General features: G+C 38.6%; 1 protein-coding gene across 1 annotated transcript; it reads right to left on the bottom strand.

Annotated features, from left to right (window-relative positions):
* Window positions 1-17,013: 17,013 nt before the first annotated feature.
* LOC126760473 (membrane-bound alkaline phosphatase-like) lies at window positions 17,014-18,651 on the bottom strand. The gene is made up of 2 exons (XM_050476158.1): window positions 17,425-18,651; window positions 17,014-17,361 (listed from the first exon to the last, which is right to left on the bottom strand). The coding sequence occupies exons 1-2, from the start codon at window positions 18,649-18,651 to the stop codon at window positions 17,014-17,016; spliced, it is 1,575 nt and encodes a 524-aa protein (XP_050332115.1).
* Between the last annotated feature and the right edge of the window lie 1,580 nt (window positions 18,652-20,231).

Genomic DNA, 20,231 nt, shown 5'->3' with positions numbered 1-20,231 from the left:
CTCATCCAGCGTATTTATTTGTTTGCGCAAATCGCATAAATCTCAAGTGAGTTTGCACAATTGACTACTTTTGGCAATTTCAAAAAGGAATAAAGGGTTCGCAAATACGCTGCGAAGTGAATTTCGGGCGCTTATCTTTGTTTGTGCAACAAATTGAAATAAGATTGAGAATGCGAATATTCGACTCTTCAAAGCAAACGTTGCTGAGCTACAGTTGTCGAAATAAATATGCTTATTTGCTTAGTTATATAAGTGTGTTTGTGTGTGTGTGTGAAAGTCGTGAGCCACCTGTTTGTTGGCAACGAATTCAATTGGGTTTAGATTTCAATTGCAATTTTGCATGAAAATATGCTTGAGCTCTTATTTGCATTTGTATATTTATACACTCCCGCAGCAATCTATGTGTTTGTGTGTGTGCAAATATTTGTTGGTGTGTGTGCACTCTCGGTTATGTGCGCCAACTTTATTTGCCGCTTTCGTTTACTTTTTCGAACTTTTTCTATTCCACTTTTAGGTTTTTTGTGTGTCTCTCACCTTGGAAACTTGCCTTCTCAAGAAATGGCGGACACATTCGTTTGTCAAAAATGATTGAAGATGCAAGGATTATTTCAATTCTCAGCATTTCTCCCAAAAATTTGCATAATTCTTTAAGCCAACGCACAGTTTTGGCTTTCTTTCCCAGTGTTCAGCCAGGTGTGTCAGATCAAGAGATCGCGACAGTTGTTCGACTCATGGATTCACTCAGACATTTCTATTTTTTGTTATGTGTTTGTTTGGTTTTAATTCAGTTAAGCAAATGCCTGGCCCAGAAATTACTATATTTCAAAATTTACTCTCTTTTATAAATTTCAACTTGCTACCTTCGTTATTGCTTTCACATGTAAATCGTCTGCCATATGAGCGAGAATAATAGTGAATCGATGACGGCAAATATTCAACGAATGTTTTCTATTCTTAGAACTGCTGACGTTTCTTGTGACATACTTATGTTGATACTGAGCGGTAAAGAAGTAAGGGTAAAGAAAAGGAAATACCATCCGATTAAATTTGACCCGGACTGATAAAAAATACATTTCCATGTATTTTAATACAAATATTTACGTCTTATCGCCTTCAAAATAGGTTCATGAGCCAGTTCAACCAATCCAAAGCTTAAGTCAATTTTCTATAAACTTCATTTGAGTATCGACGTGGATGGCCTTTTGTGCCTTCAGAGAATGTTTGGTTTTTTGCTTTCAGCTGCAACGACATTCGCTTGATTGTTGGGCAATTTGGAAGTCTTTCTTGCGACTTCCAATCAACACTGTTCCAGGTCGTTTGGTACTAGGCTATCATTGGCAAGCTTCATAGCTAAAACATTGATTGGAATGTGTTGAGTCAGTCCATAAGATATGTTGAGATCTTCCGCTATTTCTTTGCTACTAACACGACACTTTTCACCCACTGTTTCTTTAACTTTTTCGCTGTAATCGTCATCAGCAGAGCTGAATGACCGACTCGTATCAGGCAAGTTCTCGTTCGCGTCACGATCTGCACTGAATGATTTAAATACTTGTGTTCGTGTTAAGGTAGACCTCCCAAAACCCTATTTTTCCTCACACCAAAAGACCAGTCCGGTTCAAATTTGATCATATGGTTAATTGATTGTCATTTATCGTAGCAGTTTGTATTAATTGTGTAAAGAATAAAACGGCTATTAAATGTGGATGTTAGCTCTTCAATTTTGGCGATCTTCCGTTTTTTATTTTGGCGATCCACGCTGCTGGTTCTGCTTTCTGTAGGTTGGACCAAGAAGCGAAGCAAATCGGTTTGGTAATGAACGATGTCGATGTAATGTCTCCTGTTATCAAACAAACAATCGTCGCAATCGTGACTTGGCTCCCACGTCGCTGTTGCCAACGTGCGGTGTATTTAATGTGGGTGCCTGTTGGCGATAGTCTTACCCCACTGCGCTCAAAAGCAAAGCGGATCAAATCAATGCGTTTATCGGCGCCCCGGAAATTATCTACCACCTTGGTAGGGTTCGAGGCCCATCTAAAACCTTTGCCATACTTTGGGTCCGGCACCCCGTTGCAATGCAACTCCACATTCAACTGACGAATTCAGTTCTTCCCGCATTTGAGTTTTAACCACAACCACCACGATACTACCCGAGGGGCCAGTCCGCATGAGCAGGTTGGAATAAACTCCAAGGGCTCCTGCTCCCCGTGTAACCAGACTTAAGTCGCCGGTCAGACCTCATTGCCGGAACTACTATAGTTGAGCTTTCATACTGCTCTAGACTGGTGACCAGGGGTTGGATCCCATACACACATCACATACACACAACTTTCACACAAAATCTAACCCTAGTTCGCAGCTAAAGGCCTTTACCGCTTAAACAACTCACGCCCAAACGACCCTAACTGTTCGACATTCCGACTAGTGGAGATCACACCACTAACAGCTAATCGTCCATCAGTCCATACCACCCTAACGTCCGAGTACATCGGACATTCTGCAATTACGTGGATCCAGCCTTCAACATGCGCCCCACAAAAACAATCCGACCTATCAGATAGGTGCCTCTGACGCAAAAATGCATTCAGACGTCACTTTTGACAGTCATAACTTCGAAGTCATAGATAACTTCGTTTATCTGGAGCCAACATTAACACCCACAACAACGACAGCCTCATAATCCTACACAGAATAACTCTTGCCAACAGATGCAACTTCGGACTGAGTAGGCAGTTGAGAAGCAAAGTCCTCTCTCGACGAACAAAGACCAAACTCTACAAGTCTCTCATCATTCCCGTCCTGCTATATGGTGCAGAGGCATGGACGATGATAACATCTGGTGAGTCGACGTTTTGAGTTTTCGAGGGTAAGGTTTTCCGGAAGATTTATAGTCCCTTGCACATTGGCAACAGCGAATACCGCAGTCGATAAAGCGACGAGCTGTACGAGATATACGACGACATTGACATAGTTCAGCGAATTAAAAAGACAGTGACTAAGCTGGCTAAATCATGTTGTCCGGATGGATGAAAACACCCCAGCTTTGAAGGTTTTCGATTCAGTACCTGGCGGGGGTAGCAGAGCAAGAGGAAGATCTGCACTCCGTTGGAGAGTTCAGTTGGAGAAGGACCTGACTGCACTTGAAATTTCCATTTGAATCCAAACAATGAAAAGGGAGAATAACTGGCGCGCTATTGTAAACTCGGCTATAACCGCGTAAGCGCTGTCTGCTCTAATAAAGAAGAAGATTTCGTAACCATGAGATCGCTTGGCCGCATCAAATGAGCACTGAGAAGTCTTAGAAATCTGTTTGCTTTTTATTTGTGTTGCCTTAAAGAGTATTCCATAATATCAGCAGACATCCATGTGAACGTGGCGGAATAAAAATAAAATCCGAAGCAAATTGGTCGTGGCTGACGCTTTGTCGACACTGAAGTTCCAGCTCTAAGCGTTCTGTTGACCTCACAAGGAACTTTGCTTAATAATAACTCCAGCAATCATATCTTCTTATATATAATTAGTTAAGTGCCGGACATACCTGCCATTATGATAATCTGTTGTACTAATTGTTCGTGTCAGCCGGCAATGATTTCTCTTAAGCATGTAGACACACATACATACATATCTATATATCATAAATATATGCATATAGAATTCCAAAGCATACACATTCAAGCACATACATATCTACATGCGTACACATATCAACTGCAAAGCAGCTTGCTGTTTTTATTATTGCTGCGAGCTATGCTTGCGCTTAATAGACATTGTCGTTGCTGGCATTCTTGACTGATGATGAAATTGCATTTGGCTTTAGTGAAGTGATTTCGCTCATGCCAACGCCTTGACGCAGCTGCGCAGCGCATGTGTGTGTATCTATGTATGTAGAAAAAAAGAAAGAGTGAAAAATAACTCACGCACACACTGCCAGAAATTCACAATCTTCTTCGTGTGTCTTCCTTGCGAAATTGCTGTTCTCCATTTTTAGTGCCGCTGTGCCTCGGTGCGGCTCAATGAGTTGAGCCAGCCATCATTTCTAACTTTTCCCGTGTCCTCCCACTCCATCGACTTATCTGCCTGAATTTAGATATTTTTAGCAGCGATTTCGCATATCTCCGGGCACATTTTGCTGATAATTGGAAAGGACATGAAAAACAGAGAGCGTGAGTGCTGCCTGCTAACGCTTCTGGTTTGTTGTTTTTCGGCTGTGCGCGTTAAGTGAGCTGTGCCCAAATGCGATTTGAAGATTTCTGTTTTGTTTCCTTGAAAGCTTTATCATACGTAAATCTGTGTTGCCGGCAACATTTTCATTTACATTTCTTTTTCATTTGATGTGATTTCATTTCATTTCGTACGGTTTTTCTTCATTTCGCCTGCTTGCCGATGCGCCGTCAGCGTCTGAGGCCAAGATGCAAAGCGTGATTGCTGTGATTGTGTTTTCGTTCGAAATATGATTTTTAATGTTTCCACGTTTGCCATTGTTGTTGTAGTGTCTTTTCGCCATCCAAGGTAGCTTAAGGTTGTGCTTTTTGCAAAAGATTTCTAATTTTTTCGCATCTACGAACTGTTAGCTGCCTTCATGTGTGTGCGTGTGCATGTTTGTTTGTATTTGAGGCACCCTGTGCCTTGTAAATCTTACCTTTTCTCCAAATCATATGCTTAAAATGATTACTTGAGTGCAAAATATGGCAGGCGAGCGCAGTGGAGCGCAGTCACGCAGAATGGCAATGCATCATACATTTTATTTGTTTGAGTTGTTGCTGTGATAAGGTGAGTCAAGCTGACAGCTTGACAGCTGGGTTGCTACAATGGAAACTGCTGATAGTTGAAAGATGGAAAAAACATGTTTGAAGCATGGCAAGCGTGCAGCTATTGTGGCAATTGTTAAAACGTGAGTATGTATGTGTGTGTGTTAGTGAAGAATAGGGCACAAAGAACATTGTAAGCTTTAAACGAACGCAAGCTGCTGCTGAAAAGGAAAGTAAGGCGTAAGGCAAAAGCTAAAAGAAGAAGTGATATATAATTGTGAGTAATAAGATTAGATAAGGTAAACAAAGGTAGCTTTTTTAGAAAGTGGTTAAATCAGTTCTGATTTCGACAAATAAAATCGAGGCTGACTTTTACCATACTTTGGTATAATTAGTAGTGCTTGCTATCAGTCTGGAGGAAATATATACTGTTATTGTTGTAGCGGCTTAAAACATTGCTGAAATAATTTCGAGGAATGCTACCGAGCAGACAATCCTTGGCCGGATAAGAATCCAGGTCCGTTCCGGTTACTTGTGCATCGCAAAGCATACTACTGGTGCTATTTTCTCCGTGCACTTATGCGGTTGGGACCGAATCGCTGGCACTGAGAAGCGCAGTGAGATTATTCTCAGCTGGATCGAAGCTGAATGGAAGGTCGGCAAAAGAGTACACTGTCGGTAGCTTCAGTGATCAACGTAACAGCAGATGTACTTCTTCGAACTGCAGTTTCTCTCAGAACTGTATGAATTCACTACGTTAGCCGCTATACCGAACTTGAGCTCGCTGACAGTGCGCTCAAAGATTTAGAGTTGGCGATAGCGTCAAGGGCTTTCAACTTTAGACATCTTTGGGTAAATGGTCACTGCGGAAACGCTGGAAACTGCAAAGATGATGAGATCGTAAGAAGCAACGTAAGCCGCACCAGGCTAGGAACTAGTTGGAGTTCCGCTTTCATCTTGCGTTCTGGCAGTGAATCAGTGGACCTTATGCGAGCTTAGCGAGAGTTGATCAGCCCATGGTCGAAACAAGTTTGGCCCAAAGTGAAATGTAAGGAAATTTTTGAAGTTCTAACTGACCTCTGTTCTATTGGTATTCACGCGTTGAGGCAAAAATAATGGAGGATTAATTGTCAAAGTTGAATGGAGGAAGCTGAAGTGGAAACCTCTAGATACTTTCTGCTCCACTGTTCAATTATCGTTAGATTAAAGTTGGGTCAACTCGGTTGTCATATATACCAGATGAATTTGCTGAACCCGGTGAATTGACTGGAACTGATTTTAACCACCTCATTAAGTGGTGAGGTATTTTTGATCAGTACTTAAAAGTTATATTCTTTATTTTTTTTTATTAAAATTAGTTCCCTTCAAGGGTGATACTCTGATTTTAGTGATCCTCCAACTTTTCGATACCATTTTTGTAGTATGACTCGTCTTTAACTACAAAATAAGCGTCAGTTTCAGTACAATTTCTTTCGACGAAAATTTCATCCCAGCGAGCATTCTTTTGAGATCTGGAAACAGAAAATATTTGCTCGGTGACAGATCTGGATAATACGTTGAATGCGGTAGCAACTCAAGTTATGGATTACCATCGTATTCACTGACTTGTAACACGTTTCATTGTTTTGATGAAACAGCACTTTCTTTGTCTTTAAATGAAATTCAAAAATACTATGTAATTATCGTTTTTGATAGTTCATCTTTTTACAAGGTAGTCAATAAAAACTATTCCAAAATACAGACGCTATAACCTTGCCAGTCAACTGTTGCATTTTTCATATGCTGTGTAGCGGGTTCATCGTGTGCAGTCCACTCGGATGACTGTCGATTGGACTTCGTAGTGTGTTAATTCATTGTCACATATGGTTGTAAAAACTCGGGTTTATTACGCTCCAAATCATCAAGTTGTCGTTATTTTTATTCCGAAGTGAGCACGCTCGGCACCCACTTTGCACAGAACTTTTCCATAGCCAAGTATTCGCGAATGTTATGATGTACATGTTCAGTTGATAACTGTAGAGAGTCTGCTATCTCATTTCCAACAACTTCACTTTACGGTCATTCAAAATTATATGGTTGTCAAATATCTCCTTTCCGCTTTTTTGTCTTTTGAATAACGCGGCTTTATATAAAGTTCTACAGAGCTCGTATCTGGCAATACTATACATCTTTGAAAGGTCTTGACGTAACCTACAGAGCGACGCTATGCATGATTAGTTTGGATGTTGCGTTCAACAGTTATAAACGTGTAAACATGGAGTTCACTAACGCCAAAATTTGCGCTACTTTACAGTTTTCCTTCGTTAAAGGCAAATCCGCTAGAGAAACGTTCCGTGAGATTAATGGTGCTTTGGGGGATGGTACTCCATCACTTCGAACTGCGGAGTAATGGTTTCGACGATTCAGAGCGGGTGAAAACGACACCATGAATAAGCCAGCCGGCGGAAGACCTGTGACGACGAATACCGATCAAATCATGGAAAACATCGAGTTTGCCCGGGATGTGGCATCCCGTGACATCGTTAAGAAGATTGGAGTTAGTCACCATACCCTTTTTAAACCAGAAGGCTGGATACACGAAAAAGCTTGATGTTTGGGTGCCGCAATTTTTGACGCAGAAAAATCTTCTGGACCGAATCAACGCCTGCGATATGCTGCTGAAACGGAACGAATTCAACCCATTTTTGAAGCGGATAGTGACTGGCGACAAAAAATGAATCACACACGACAATATCAAGCGAAAACGGTCGTGGTCGAAGACCGCTGAATCGTCCCAAACAGTGGCCAAGCCGAGATTGACAGTTAGGAAGGTTTTGCCGTGTCTTTGGTGGAATCGAAAGGAAATCATCCACTATGAGCTGCTCCGATATGGCGAGACGCTTAATTCTACCATCTACTGCGAACAACTGGACCGCTTGAAGCAGGCGATCGACCAGAAGCGTCCAGAATTGGCCAACAGGAAGGGTGTAGTGTTCCACCAGGACAACGCCAGACCACACACTTCGTTGATGACTCGTCAGAAGCTACGGGAGCTCGAATGGGAGGTTTTATCGCATCCACCATATATCCCGGACATAGCGCCAAGTGATTACCACCTGTTCCTGTTCATGGCGAACGCCCTTGTTGGTGTAAAGTTGAACTCAAAAGAAGCTTGTGAAAAGTGGCTGTCCGAGTTCTTCGCAAATAAGGAGGGGGCTTCTACGGGGGAATTTTACAGCAGAATAAAAAGATATGTAAGTAAGATATGAAGTTGCCGTTTAGATGGAAACAGATTATCGAACGAAACGGCGCTTATTTGAACTAAATCCGATGACTGTAAGAGTTTTTATAAACCTTTGAATAAAGAGAAAAAAGCGGGATATTTGAAAACCTTATATTTTGTGTATTTTTTTGATGTTTTCTTTGGTAACAACCTCTTTTGGGCCTTTAGGGCCATGAAAATTTGATTACTACAATGCTCAAACTACCTTCAACTATTTAACTTTAAAAGCACGCTTATATGTTATTTTACAAGTGAAGTTTAATGACTGTTTTAAAGTTCACACTCAGTTTAAATATTCTTTTGTTAAATGACACATTGTTCATAGGTTAATTTTTGCCGAAAACAAACACCACAACAATGTCCTCTACAAATTAATTAACTCTTAATTTCATGTCAAGCGTTTATTTGTAGTCAATTTATATGAAGAGCGCATGCCACCACGCTTCCGAAAGGAATTTCGTTTATGAACCTTAAAAATTCGCTGAAACTACTTGCATCAAAAGAATTTTTCATTTATTTACAAGTAAGTACCGTTACAAACGTTAAGCTCCATACTTAACTGTGACGTTGAAGAACCATATTTTTATGACAGAAAAATTGTTGTACTTAATATTTATGAGAAGCATAAAACATTCTCGAACAGGCTTGTGAGCGCATCTATAGATGGTTGCCAATTTGTATATAATACATCCCTTAAACACACATATAACGGTTCGTATGTAATATTTTTAAGTGTTTTATATGAAGCTGACATATGTTCCCGTTATGCGCACAAACCGACACACGTGCGTTTGCTTACTTTGCTAAAGACACCAAGCAGTTTAAGTTGCGTATACGCCCTGGACAACCGTTAAGGTTGATATGTTATTGCGCGCATATTCTTTTAGTAGCCACTAAAAATTGACTTGAAAATTAAAAATTATGATTGCAAGTGCGATTTTATGGCGCGTAAGGATATGCGCTTGTAACATGATTGCTACAGTTGCATAAAAATGGCACACAATATATTCTGAAGACAATTACGGGGCGATAAAAAATATTAAAAATCTTGAGTGCTGTAATTTCAAGGCACTCGTGGGTGTGTAAGAGACATTTATGTTGCTTATAAACATATTCCGTGACATATATGTTGACATGACAAATTTATACATATTTGCTAATATTTATTTAGTCATATATGTATTTATATAGATATTATTTTATATTACATTTATCATATTGCAATTTAATTGAGATTCCATTTTCATGTGTTAAAACTATCTTAAAATCCATCTTTAAACATAATTGTCTGACATTGTGTAATGCTGTGCTCAGCATATATCTCTCAGTACATAACAACACAATTTGCAACTGTCAGCACTCGACTGCCTCTTTGCCTTGTTATTTCGCCAATTTGTGCACACACACACACATACACCCTACTCACTTTGTGGCAGCACTCAGCACATGCATACTTAGCTTGCTGCCAAAGATGTGGCACATTGCCGGCAAAGTAAGTTCTTGTTGTAACATTTTGACGCCCATAAAGTAAGGCTAAAAAGAAAAAATATGTGCTGATATGCTTACATATGTACGTAACATAGCTATATACATATATATATATATATATTGAGTTCAAAAATAGTTTAGCCTGACAGCTGCTTTGTCTTCGAAATAATAGTATGTTGTTTGTATCTTCAGTTCTTGACAGTTTTTTTCATTTTACTTTTTGCTTTCACTGCATATTTTGGCTTTTTGCCTTTATCTTTGTGGATCAGCAACATATTGCTGGCAGTTAGCAATGTATCAATGTTGTTTACTATTTGCTTGTATCAATTTCAATGTTTGGCTGAAAGCTGCAATGATTTTGTTAGAGCAGGTTGATAGAGAGTCTGATCAAAATTGAGCCGGACTGACAATAATGAAAATAAATTTTCTCGAACTTTAATGCAAATCTTTATTATCGTATTCGAAATCACTTCATGCGCCTTGCATGGCAACGTTTAGTTAAAATTTCCACACACTTGTTATAAACTTAAGCTGAGAAAGTTTTCAGTCATATATGTATTTATCTAGCTTCGGCTGAGAAGGTTTTCAGTGCCTTCAAAGAATTTTGGTTTTTTGAGGTTGCGGCTCATTTTTGAAACGCCCTTTCCTCGCTGATGCGAAACAATGATTTTCGAATAACGTTCCTTTAAGGTTCACAATGTTATTGTCATTAACAGAAATGTATTGCCGAGGCATATGAGGCATATGGGTGAGTTCTTCACTGAATGCTTTGTGCCACTCATACACTTTTGTTCCTCATAAAGTAGAGTTCCTAAAACAACAGCATGGTAAAAATCACCAGATCAAGTTTACGCGTCTCAAATAAATAAACACTCACTGACTGACATATAGAGATTATGTAAACAATAACAATTTTTGGTATTAGGCTCTGCTGCACATTTTTGTGAACTTTTCTAACTTTGTGTAGAACATTTTCTTATCCTGCGTCTTTCACCGAAGTTTCCAAGCCTATGATTCAACTTGAACATTTTAAATTCTAATTCATTGCTGTAAAAGCTATTTCTACTAAATTTTAGGAAGCTGACAAATATGTTATGAAAGATTTTTTGAAGAACTATACCAATTTTATATTTCTATAAAAGTGCTTCATCAGTGAAAAGTCGTATTATAGGTTTGGGAAACCTATCGATTCATCAAAAAATCGATAATTTTAGAAGAGTAGTCGATAGACGTGATGATATCTTTGTTTTCCAAGAATCTGTAATCCATATTTATTGTTGAGGATAAAATTTTTTATTGAGTCGGATATTTTTTAAACCCTGCAAAGCTCATTTGTATTATTTTTTTAAAGAAGACGATATTTTAGATATCTTTAGTCACAAATTATGGGCATTCGATATTTTTTAAGACATATGACTTATTCAAAAAAAACAGGCTAACATTTTAGTTGAAAATTAGCGATATTCGATATATGTCGAGTATCAAAACAGTGATAAATGTGATATTTTTGCTATGTATTACGCACATTCGATACAAATATTTATATAACATAATTTAACGAATTATCGATAATTTATCGATACCTATGCTTTTACATTTAAGTATAGATCGAAGCATTATAATAATAGGCATTAAGTATGTTTCTATCGATATATCAATATTAATTAGATTTATTCCAAAACTATTATTACGTATAATCGATAAAAATAATATAATTAAGATTTATCGATTTCTATCTAATTATATTTAAGGAAATATCAATGAACTATAATAATAAGCATAAATATCTGTATATCGATAAATTCGATAACTTATCGATAACTACCTATTGATATTTATGCATACTTCAATGAGTTATATTAAACGGCTTTAAATATGTATATATAGAAATATTAATATTATCATGTCATATTTGATCGATATATCGATAATTTATCGATAACTGTTCATTTATATTTTACTATATATCGATGAATTATAATAATAGGCATTAAATATGTATACATAAATACATCAATCTTCAACAATATCGATAAGTCATCGATACCTATCTATTTATACTATACATAATGTATGTATATGAGTATATATCGATGAATAATTCATTTCATTAAATATGCTATATGCAATATATCTATCTTCAAAGGAGTTATTCGAAAAACTTTAAAAGCAGGAAATTAGTCAACTAAATATGTTGATATTTAATCTAAATATCGATCCTTTATCGATACATAAAATTTCAAATAATTTTTGCCACCATAAGTGAGCTCTTTGCGTCTCTTTTTTGCATTGCAATAAGACCTTGACCTTTAAGCTAAGGTTTTACATACATATGTATATAAAAAATTAATTGATGATTTCAACAGTTTAAGCTTAATTGCACTGCTGAACAAATAAATTAGATAGAACCACGTGCCAAAATGATATTACTTCTCCTATCTTGCATTGAATATATTTTACCGACATTATACCTACGGAACAATAAAAGGCCTTCTTGCCGAAATATATTCATGCGCCGTGTGAGAGCATAAAGTCATTTACATATTCATAAGCAATAAATTTTATTTGAAGGTTATTGATTCGCATGCGGCCTTGATGGTCTACCATATATGTACATATATAAAAATGACACTCTTCAATCAACATTATGACATAGATTTATTGGGAAATAATTTTCACCTCTGCAAACAAATAAAGACGCTTTATGACACAAGAAAGCAAAAAAGCAGCGCTGCGCACATGGAGGCACCTGTAATGTATGCACAGCTTAAGCAAACGAAGGTTAGCGACTACCGCTACTTGAAAGTCATAAAATCAAGAGTAGCAGGGAAGGGCAGCGAGAAGAAAGAGTGGAGCAAAGAAATTGCATCAACAAAATGTTGATGACAGTTTAGAAGACATTATAATTTATTATGAATTTCAAATGAGTTGTGAAAAATTCGCATATACAAATTTTGTGTGCAGAAGAGAGCATTAAGCAGTGAAGACTCTTTTGTAAACATTTCAATATTTTGCTACTAAATTTATGAGAAAATAATATTTTTATTTCGCACATATCCATGCCAGCGCCTAAAAGCAGACTTCTCCTACGCAAATTTATTTTTTTGGACTAATAATTATTGTAGCTTGCTGCCTGCTGTGTGTTATCGACATACAGCTATTTCCACCTTCCAGCAGACACCTGAAAGCCTTAAAAACGTATCGCCATGACAGCGAAGGCGGCACAAGCACTTTATTGCATGTCTATTTGCAAATCGAGGGAATGTCAATGCGTCGATGATTGCTCACCTGCTGCCTTGTCCGCCAACGTTTATGTGTAGGTGTGTCTGTGTTGATTCAATATGCCTGCATTTGCGCTGACATACACTTAAATATATGCTAGCATATTCCTATTTCCCCATTAGACCATTTTAGTGCGCATTTTTCATTTCATTTTATTTTTTGTCATTTTCTTTTGCACTTGGGTCGCTCAGCTGCAGTCGAGGTGTTGCCACAGCGCATGCAAACACATGTCGCTTAATGAATATTCATGCTGTGTGCATGCTAGCACTGCAACTGCAGTCATTCTCGTGCTTATTTGCTCCCTCCTGTGCGTCTGCTGTTGCGACTCCTGCCAGTGTTGCACTTTTGCATTGGCAGTTGCCATTATGACCTGCAATAATAGCTTGAAACCGTTATAATAACGTTCAACCGCAATTGTTACTGGTGCTTTTGTGTTGTATTTTGTGTGTGTGTGCGTGTCTCTATTATCTATTTACTATCTTAGTAATGGCAGCGATAATCGGTGAGGTTATCTTAATGTTAATTTGCACCAAAATGGGTTTGCTCCGTTAGCAATTTGTGGCAAGCAATTTAATCGTGTATTTACATTTCATATGTGTGCATGTGCGTGTGATTTGTGATTTCGTGTTCGGCTGCTGCGTGCGTTCGTATTTTGCATACAAATTGCATGCTATCCGCCACAAATTGAAGGCAGTTCGTCTATCAAGCAGTTATGGCATGCAAATGTGACATTTGGCTAACTGTAATTTCCATTTTTGACAGGAAAGCACACAGTTTGCATGGCGTTCAAATTAGTTTCGTTTTTTGAAAAAAGTTTTATACACAATTTTCAATTAAAAATGGACTATATTAAAGGGGCTTAAACCGACTCTGACTAATGGTTCATGATTTGAGAAACTCATTGATGTGACTATAAACATCAAAGAAGTGTACTATGGGTTGAGGGTTGTTGATTTTCTTATATCATTTCACCACACATATATTGGCCTTTTTGTTTCTTTTTATATACTATCACCACACTTATACTGACCTTTTTTTTGTTCCCATGACAATCGGGTCTACGTAATCGGAATGGACCCGGATTTCTTATCCGGGCAAGAACTGTCAACTCGGCAGAATTCTGGCGCTACAACAAAAAAAACACCAATAACTTTTTTCAATGTCTCCTATATTTTTTACTATGTAATATAATATCCTTATATATATAAATCTTCTGACCGCGTGTTTGTAATTGAACTGCTCCTAAACGGCTGGACCGATTTTGATGAAATGTTTTGTGTGTGTTTAAGGAGATTCGAGAATGGTTTAGATTCACAATTTGGTCCACTGGAAAATGTTTTTTTAAATTAATTTTTCATTTGTAATTAATTGCTAATGTTTTACATTGGATCCGATAGATTGCGCTACCATCGCAGTATCCAATACTCAAACCTTAAATTAAACAAAACGATGCCAAAGTAAAAGGCGACATCTGTAGACAAGTTTGCATAATGTGGACAGAGTTGTTCGTTCTTAAGTAATAAATTGGGTGATTCAATACATCTATGGGTAGCTATGACATTTTTTTCATACCTGCTAACTATTGGAGTGGTATCTTGACAGGCAATTTAAAATTGCAAAAGATCTGGCATAAAAAAATAGCGACATAACTGAAGTGTTGATAAAAAGGTCTGTTAAAATTTGAGATACACAGAAATCTTTTTGAAGCATTGCACAGAGCAATGCAATATTTAAACGGGAACGATGAAGTACATATATGCGTACAATTTCAAACTGATCCTTCCTGAAAAATAATAAAATTGCTAAATATTGGGAATGGTAGAATAGAATTGCAATCAAATACACAGTGCAATGAATTAAAACTGGCTCATTTATCATTCGATGAATAATATACCACGGGCATCCCAAAAGACTGATGCCATAACCTTGCCAGCCGATTTTTTGTCTTTCCACGCTTGAGAACCGTTTCTTAATATGCAGTCCACTAGGCTGACAATCGATTGGACTCGATTGATTTCACTGATGCACAGCCCAAATTCAGTAGTATTTTTACCACAAAAACCAATTCTTTCTTAACGCACGAAATGCTTTTTGATTCATTTTTTGTAAACTAACACAAGTTGCTTCACCAAAAATGCGATAATTCCTTAACTAATACTTATAATCTGACTAATAGAAATCATATAGATGGTATTAGTAGTACTACCTATGTATCAGCCACAGTAAAACGTGGGCGGGTCCTCTAATATATATGAATATATATATAATATTTTTTTTCTATTGCGTACAATCGATAAAAATTATAATTATAACATAGTTTACCGAATTATCAATAATTTATCGATATAATTATAATTATCTATTATATTTATAATTTATCTATTTATATAAAAGTATAAACCGATGATTTATAATAATAAGCATTAAATATTATTCAATTATAATTCATCAAAATATCGATAATTTATCGATACTTTCGATATTTAGTCTCTACAGATACCTCAAGACTTATCTTAATAAGGCACAGAGCAATCAAACCAAACCTATGTGTGTTCTAGACATAATATAACATTAAATTATTGTTGGCTAAGAATTTAGCTTTATTACAAAGATAAGGACTTACCATTGTGTTCTAAAAAGGATTTCGGGCAAGTGACTGCCGCGGAGAGGCCTAGTATTCGAACACTTTTTGAAGCCATATGTCAGCAATAACGCGTCAAAGGTTCTAAGGCGTCAATCGTTTCGGAAATATCTGCCCAGACGTGCGACTTCATATAATTCCACAAGAAAATTGTTCAGCGTTGTTAAGCTCCAACAGGTCTACGACGCGAGATAATTTTGGTGGAACTAACTGTTGTCCACATCAAAATGGGCACGAATAAGTAATTATGGCTCTATAGCATTCTTCATTAACTGTAAAATAACGGGGTCTCAACAATGGCTTGTGGATCATCATCACTCCAAATACGGCAATTTTGTTTATTAATGGTCTTTTATCAAGCAAAAGTGAGCTTTAACGCTGAACGAAAGTTTCCTGTAAAAATTAGGATTATTAATTTGGGGTCCACTCACCAAACGTACGACGAGTTTGATATTCGGCGTTCATTCTTCCACCAGTTGTATTTTGTGCGACCTCAAACCTAGATCTTTTAGCTAAACCTTCGATAAAGTAGCTGGAAACAGTTTCAAATGTCGCGCGCAATGGATGAACTGATTTGGGTCTCCTTCGTTACTCTACTTCAAAGCAGCAAAAATGTCTTTGGTATTCTTTGTACGGCGTCTTCGAGGATGCGCATTATACACCAGAGTAAACGTGGTGCGAAATCGAACCGTGGTTGCTTGAATTACCAGATCTGCTGGGCGAGAACATCGACAATATATTGGACGTAGAAAAAAATTATTTTGGTAAGAAATCCATTTACTTAGGGCCACAGCTGGATGACGCCCCTTTATTTGAGTCAAATCGAACTCTTAGCTTGGAAGTTTTATTTAGATGGGGTTTCTGCGCCGTTTCGTGACCGTTGACGAATGATGGAACCAATGGTACACATCAGAATTTAAGGAACAGCCGTAACCGTGGACTTCACTTGAATAAGCTACCCTGAAGAAGACGAAAACTTTTACATCGGCTGAAAATGGAATGATTACGGATTTCTGAGATCTATAAAAATTACTTGGAGAGGGATATAGTTTTCAGAGAAGTCCTTTTTTGTCGCATTTATCATAATAAAGACGTTAACCAACTGAATTGATCAGATCACGAGAACCTATATGTATAAGGTGCTTTTTGCGGTCATGAGTCTGAAAAATTTAGTCCGATTCAGCGTCTCATAAAGTTCGTCCGAAGTATACGATGAGCCATACTTAATTCACGAGGGGAGTGCTCAGTTCCCTCTACAATTTTTTACTAAAGTTCATCCATAAAACGCTTACCAAAAGTCTACCCCGTCAGCTTTCGGTTGTTCGAAAGGCCATACTAAACTCACGAGGGCAGTTCTTAGCTCCCTCTGGAGTTTCTTACCAAAGTCCATTTCTGAAATAATAGCCAAAATATTGAGTGTATTCCAATATCTTTGTACTCGGAATTACAAGAACAATGACTGAAGCTGCTCTCCGAAAATGTAAAAAGTTGTCCATACTTCTCTTTTAATTATAAAAACAAAAACATATAAATATACAAAAATAATACAAACACATGCACACAATAATATTTCACAAAGGACGTAATATGAATCAGTTCGTCGTAGAACACGCCTTTAAGCCACTACCCACACATGATGCATAAGCCATCATATGGGGAATGGTGTTTTGATTATAAACACCAGAGAACAGATGAGCCCAAGGACCCGAAGCGAACACAGCGACATCGTCACCGCCGTGTGTCTCGGAATCCAATGGAATTGTGGAGGGAAATGAGTCGTATATTGCACCCGTTATCAGAGTGGTAGGATCGCGGCGTGCGTGCTGCTGGACATCAACAAATTTCTCATAACTTGGACCGTTTGCGTAACTCAAGGTCATGAATGGCTGACCATCTTTGCCCGTATAAGATGTGCTGCCAAAAATATCATTGCCTCGTTCCTAAAATTTCAACATAATAATTAATACAGCAAAAATTAAATGGTTATAAGTAGCAAAAGTTACCGCATAACCCGAATAAGACATGGCGTGCGAGTGATCGGCGGTGACCACAATCAAAGTGTCCGTTTCGTTGGTCAACTCACGCGCTAGTTGTATGGCCTTGGCAAACTCCAGCGTCTCATCCAAAGCCAGGCGAGCATAAGTGTCATGATGACCATGATCGATGCGTCCACCCTCAATGAAAATGAAGTAGCCTTCATCGTTGCGACTTAGAAACTCTATAGATTTACGGGTCAGCTCCGCCAATGTGGGTTGATTGCTTTGCTCATTCGTCTCCAAATGATAAAGCAAATGGTTGTCTTGGAAGAGCCCTAAAAGGCGATCCACTTCAGTCACATTCACGCTATTCAATTCATCAAGCGTCTCGACATAAGCATTTCGACTGCTTTGCTGCTTATACTCCTCAATCAAATTACGGCCATCGCTGCGTTTACCGGCCGCATACAATTCCGAGTCTATGAACTCCCGTTTGCCACCACCCAATATAACGGATAGTTTGCTACCCACCTCGCCATGTATCAGTTGGTATGCGATGTCCTGCACTACGGTGTCAGTGCCACAATCACCTTTCACCTCACTGTCATTCTCCCAATCGCGCTCGGCAACATGCGCATAGACGCCAGCCGGTGAGGCGTGTGTTATCCTGGTGGTGGTCACCACACCTGCCGATTTGCCAGCATCCACCGCCCACTTGGCAATCGAGTTCACATGGTATGTAACATTTGCCGACCCGACACAATCGGTACGGTCCACATGTCCACTAACGCCGATGGTGCCACCGATTGCTTTGACGCCGCACAGGTATGCGGTGGCCGTGGACGCCGAGTCAGGCACAATTTTGTCCACATTAAAGGTGCGTGACAGTCCAGTGTGCGGGAATGTTTCAAAGTAGAGCGACTTCTCTTCACCGCCTAGTAGAGTGCGCGCAGCAGAGTGTGTGGTGATGCCCATGCCATCGCCCAGGAACATAATAACATTTTTGGCGATATTTTGGTTGGCTGGCGTGTGCAGCTTCTCCTTCACGAACTGCTTGCCTTGGTCCAACCAATACTCTGTTGTTTCTTCCCCTGCAATCCTACTTTGAGATGTGAGTCTGCCGCGTTCGCTGAGCAAATCCGGATGCATGCGACTCTCCCGACAATCCTCATCGTCCTGTGCGCAAGCTGGAATTGCATATGCAGTCCGCAGCACTAGACAGCATACAATTCCGCCGAGTATTAGTCGCGACATAGCTTACGATTTGTGAGTAAATGATAGACTGTTCAAAGGTTCGTCTTGAAACTACTTAAATACTTAATGATATAATTTTTTTTTTTGCAAAGCTGTTGTGTACTTCGTATGTCCAAAAGCTAAAGATAAGGCGGACACGTGAGAGACCGATGCTGCTTTATTGGTCTGCCATCGAGACATGTCCGATTTGTGTTGGGGAGACGTAAGCGGCATCGTTTATAAACGAGACTTTCAGGTGATTTTCTTATGTGCATACACATACGTTTTTAGCACCAATAATTAGTTTATGATTACTCGAATCTTATCAACCAACCCCAAAACATTCCGCATGTTGCTATTAAGTTATCAAGTTATCAAATTAGTCGATATAAAAAGTTGTGCTCTTACAAGTTCAACCACACGTTTTCAAATTTGGGCCAATAAAATGGTGTATAATTTTTAAAGTTTACCATTCGAGGATGGCTCGATATGCTTATGAAAAATCTTTGTTCACCAAAACATTTTTTCAAGGTCTTAAGTGTTTTCAGATATTTGATTATTTGCAATACCCAGAACGAAATGTCGGAGGCCCCAGAAAGTATATATACACAAATGTACATATATATAAGTGGTCAGAGTAACGAGCTGAGCCAATTTAGCCTTGTTCGTTTCACCGTCTGTTCGTCTAACTGTATATACGCATACTAGTGTCTCAGTTTTTGTGATATCGATTTCAAATTTCGCTTGGCTCGAATGAAATCCAGCCGAGAGTACCAAGTTTTGACCACTTTTTGCAGAAATTCAGCCAGTACGTCAGCAATATGGCGCCGAATATTCTCTTCCAAGTTGTCAATGGTCTTGGGCTTATCTGCTTAGACATGCGATTTTCCATAATCCCACAAAAAATAGTCCACAGATCCTCGACGCGAAATAAAGCGCTCTCCAAAAGTTTCGTTCAATAAATTGGTTCTTTCTGGTCGTCCACGTCAAAATCATTCATTTCAGTGATGAAAAAGTCATTAATCATGGTTCCATAGCATTTTCCGTTGACTGTTTAATTATGATCGGCCTAATATTTGAAGAAATATGGTCCAGTGATTCTCTCTGCGCAAGGAGTACACCAAACAGTGACTCTTTGAGAATGTAAATGGTCTCAACAATGGCTTAAGGATCATTATAACACCAAATGCGACAATTTTGTTTATGAACGGTCTTATCAACCAAAAGTGAACTTCAACGCTGAACGAAAGTTTTTTGTGAAACTTATGATCGATGGCCATCTCGTTTGGGGTCCACCCACCGAACATGTAATGAGCTTGTTGCTCGTGCGGCTTTAGTTCTTGCGCGAGAGGGATTTGGGACCGCAAAATGAGATCCTTTAGCTAAACCGTCCAATAAGTGTATGGGCACAGATTCAATTGTGGCGTGCAATGAAAGGACTGTATCGGGTTTACTTCGTTACTGTACTTCACAGCAGGAATAACGTCTTCAGTATGCTCTATACGGCGTCTGAGGACACGGATTAGCCACTAGCGTAAACGCGGAGCAAAACTGATTTATGGGTACTCGAATTATCGACGCTGGGCGATTATGTGTACCGA

The sequence above is a fragment of the Bactrocera neohumeralis genome, chromosome 2 (genome assembly GCF_024586455.1).
Source record: "Bactrocera neohumeralis isolate Rockhampton chromosome 2, APGP_CSIRO_Bneo_wtdbg2-racon-allhic-juicebox.fasta_v2, whole genome shotgun sequence".
NCBI lineage: Eukaryota > Metazoa > Arthropoda > Insecta > Diptera > Tephritidae > Bactrocera > Bactrocera neohumeralis.
Note: the sequence above shows the minus strand (reverse complement) of the source record. Positions and strands in the feature narration are given on the sequence as shown.

Coding starts and splice junctions, on each gene's coding strand:
- LOC126760473 (XM_050476158.1), bottom strand. CDS start 18,651: ATGTCGCGACTAATACTCGGCGGAATTGTATGCTGTCTAGTGCTGCGG. Junction 17,362..17,424: donor TGTCTTATTCGGGTTATGCG/GTAACTTTTGCT, acceptor TTGAAATTTTAG/GAACGAGGCAATGATATTTT.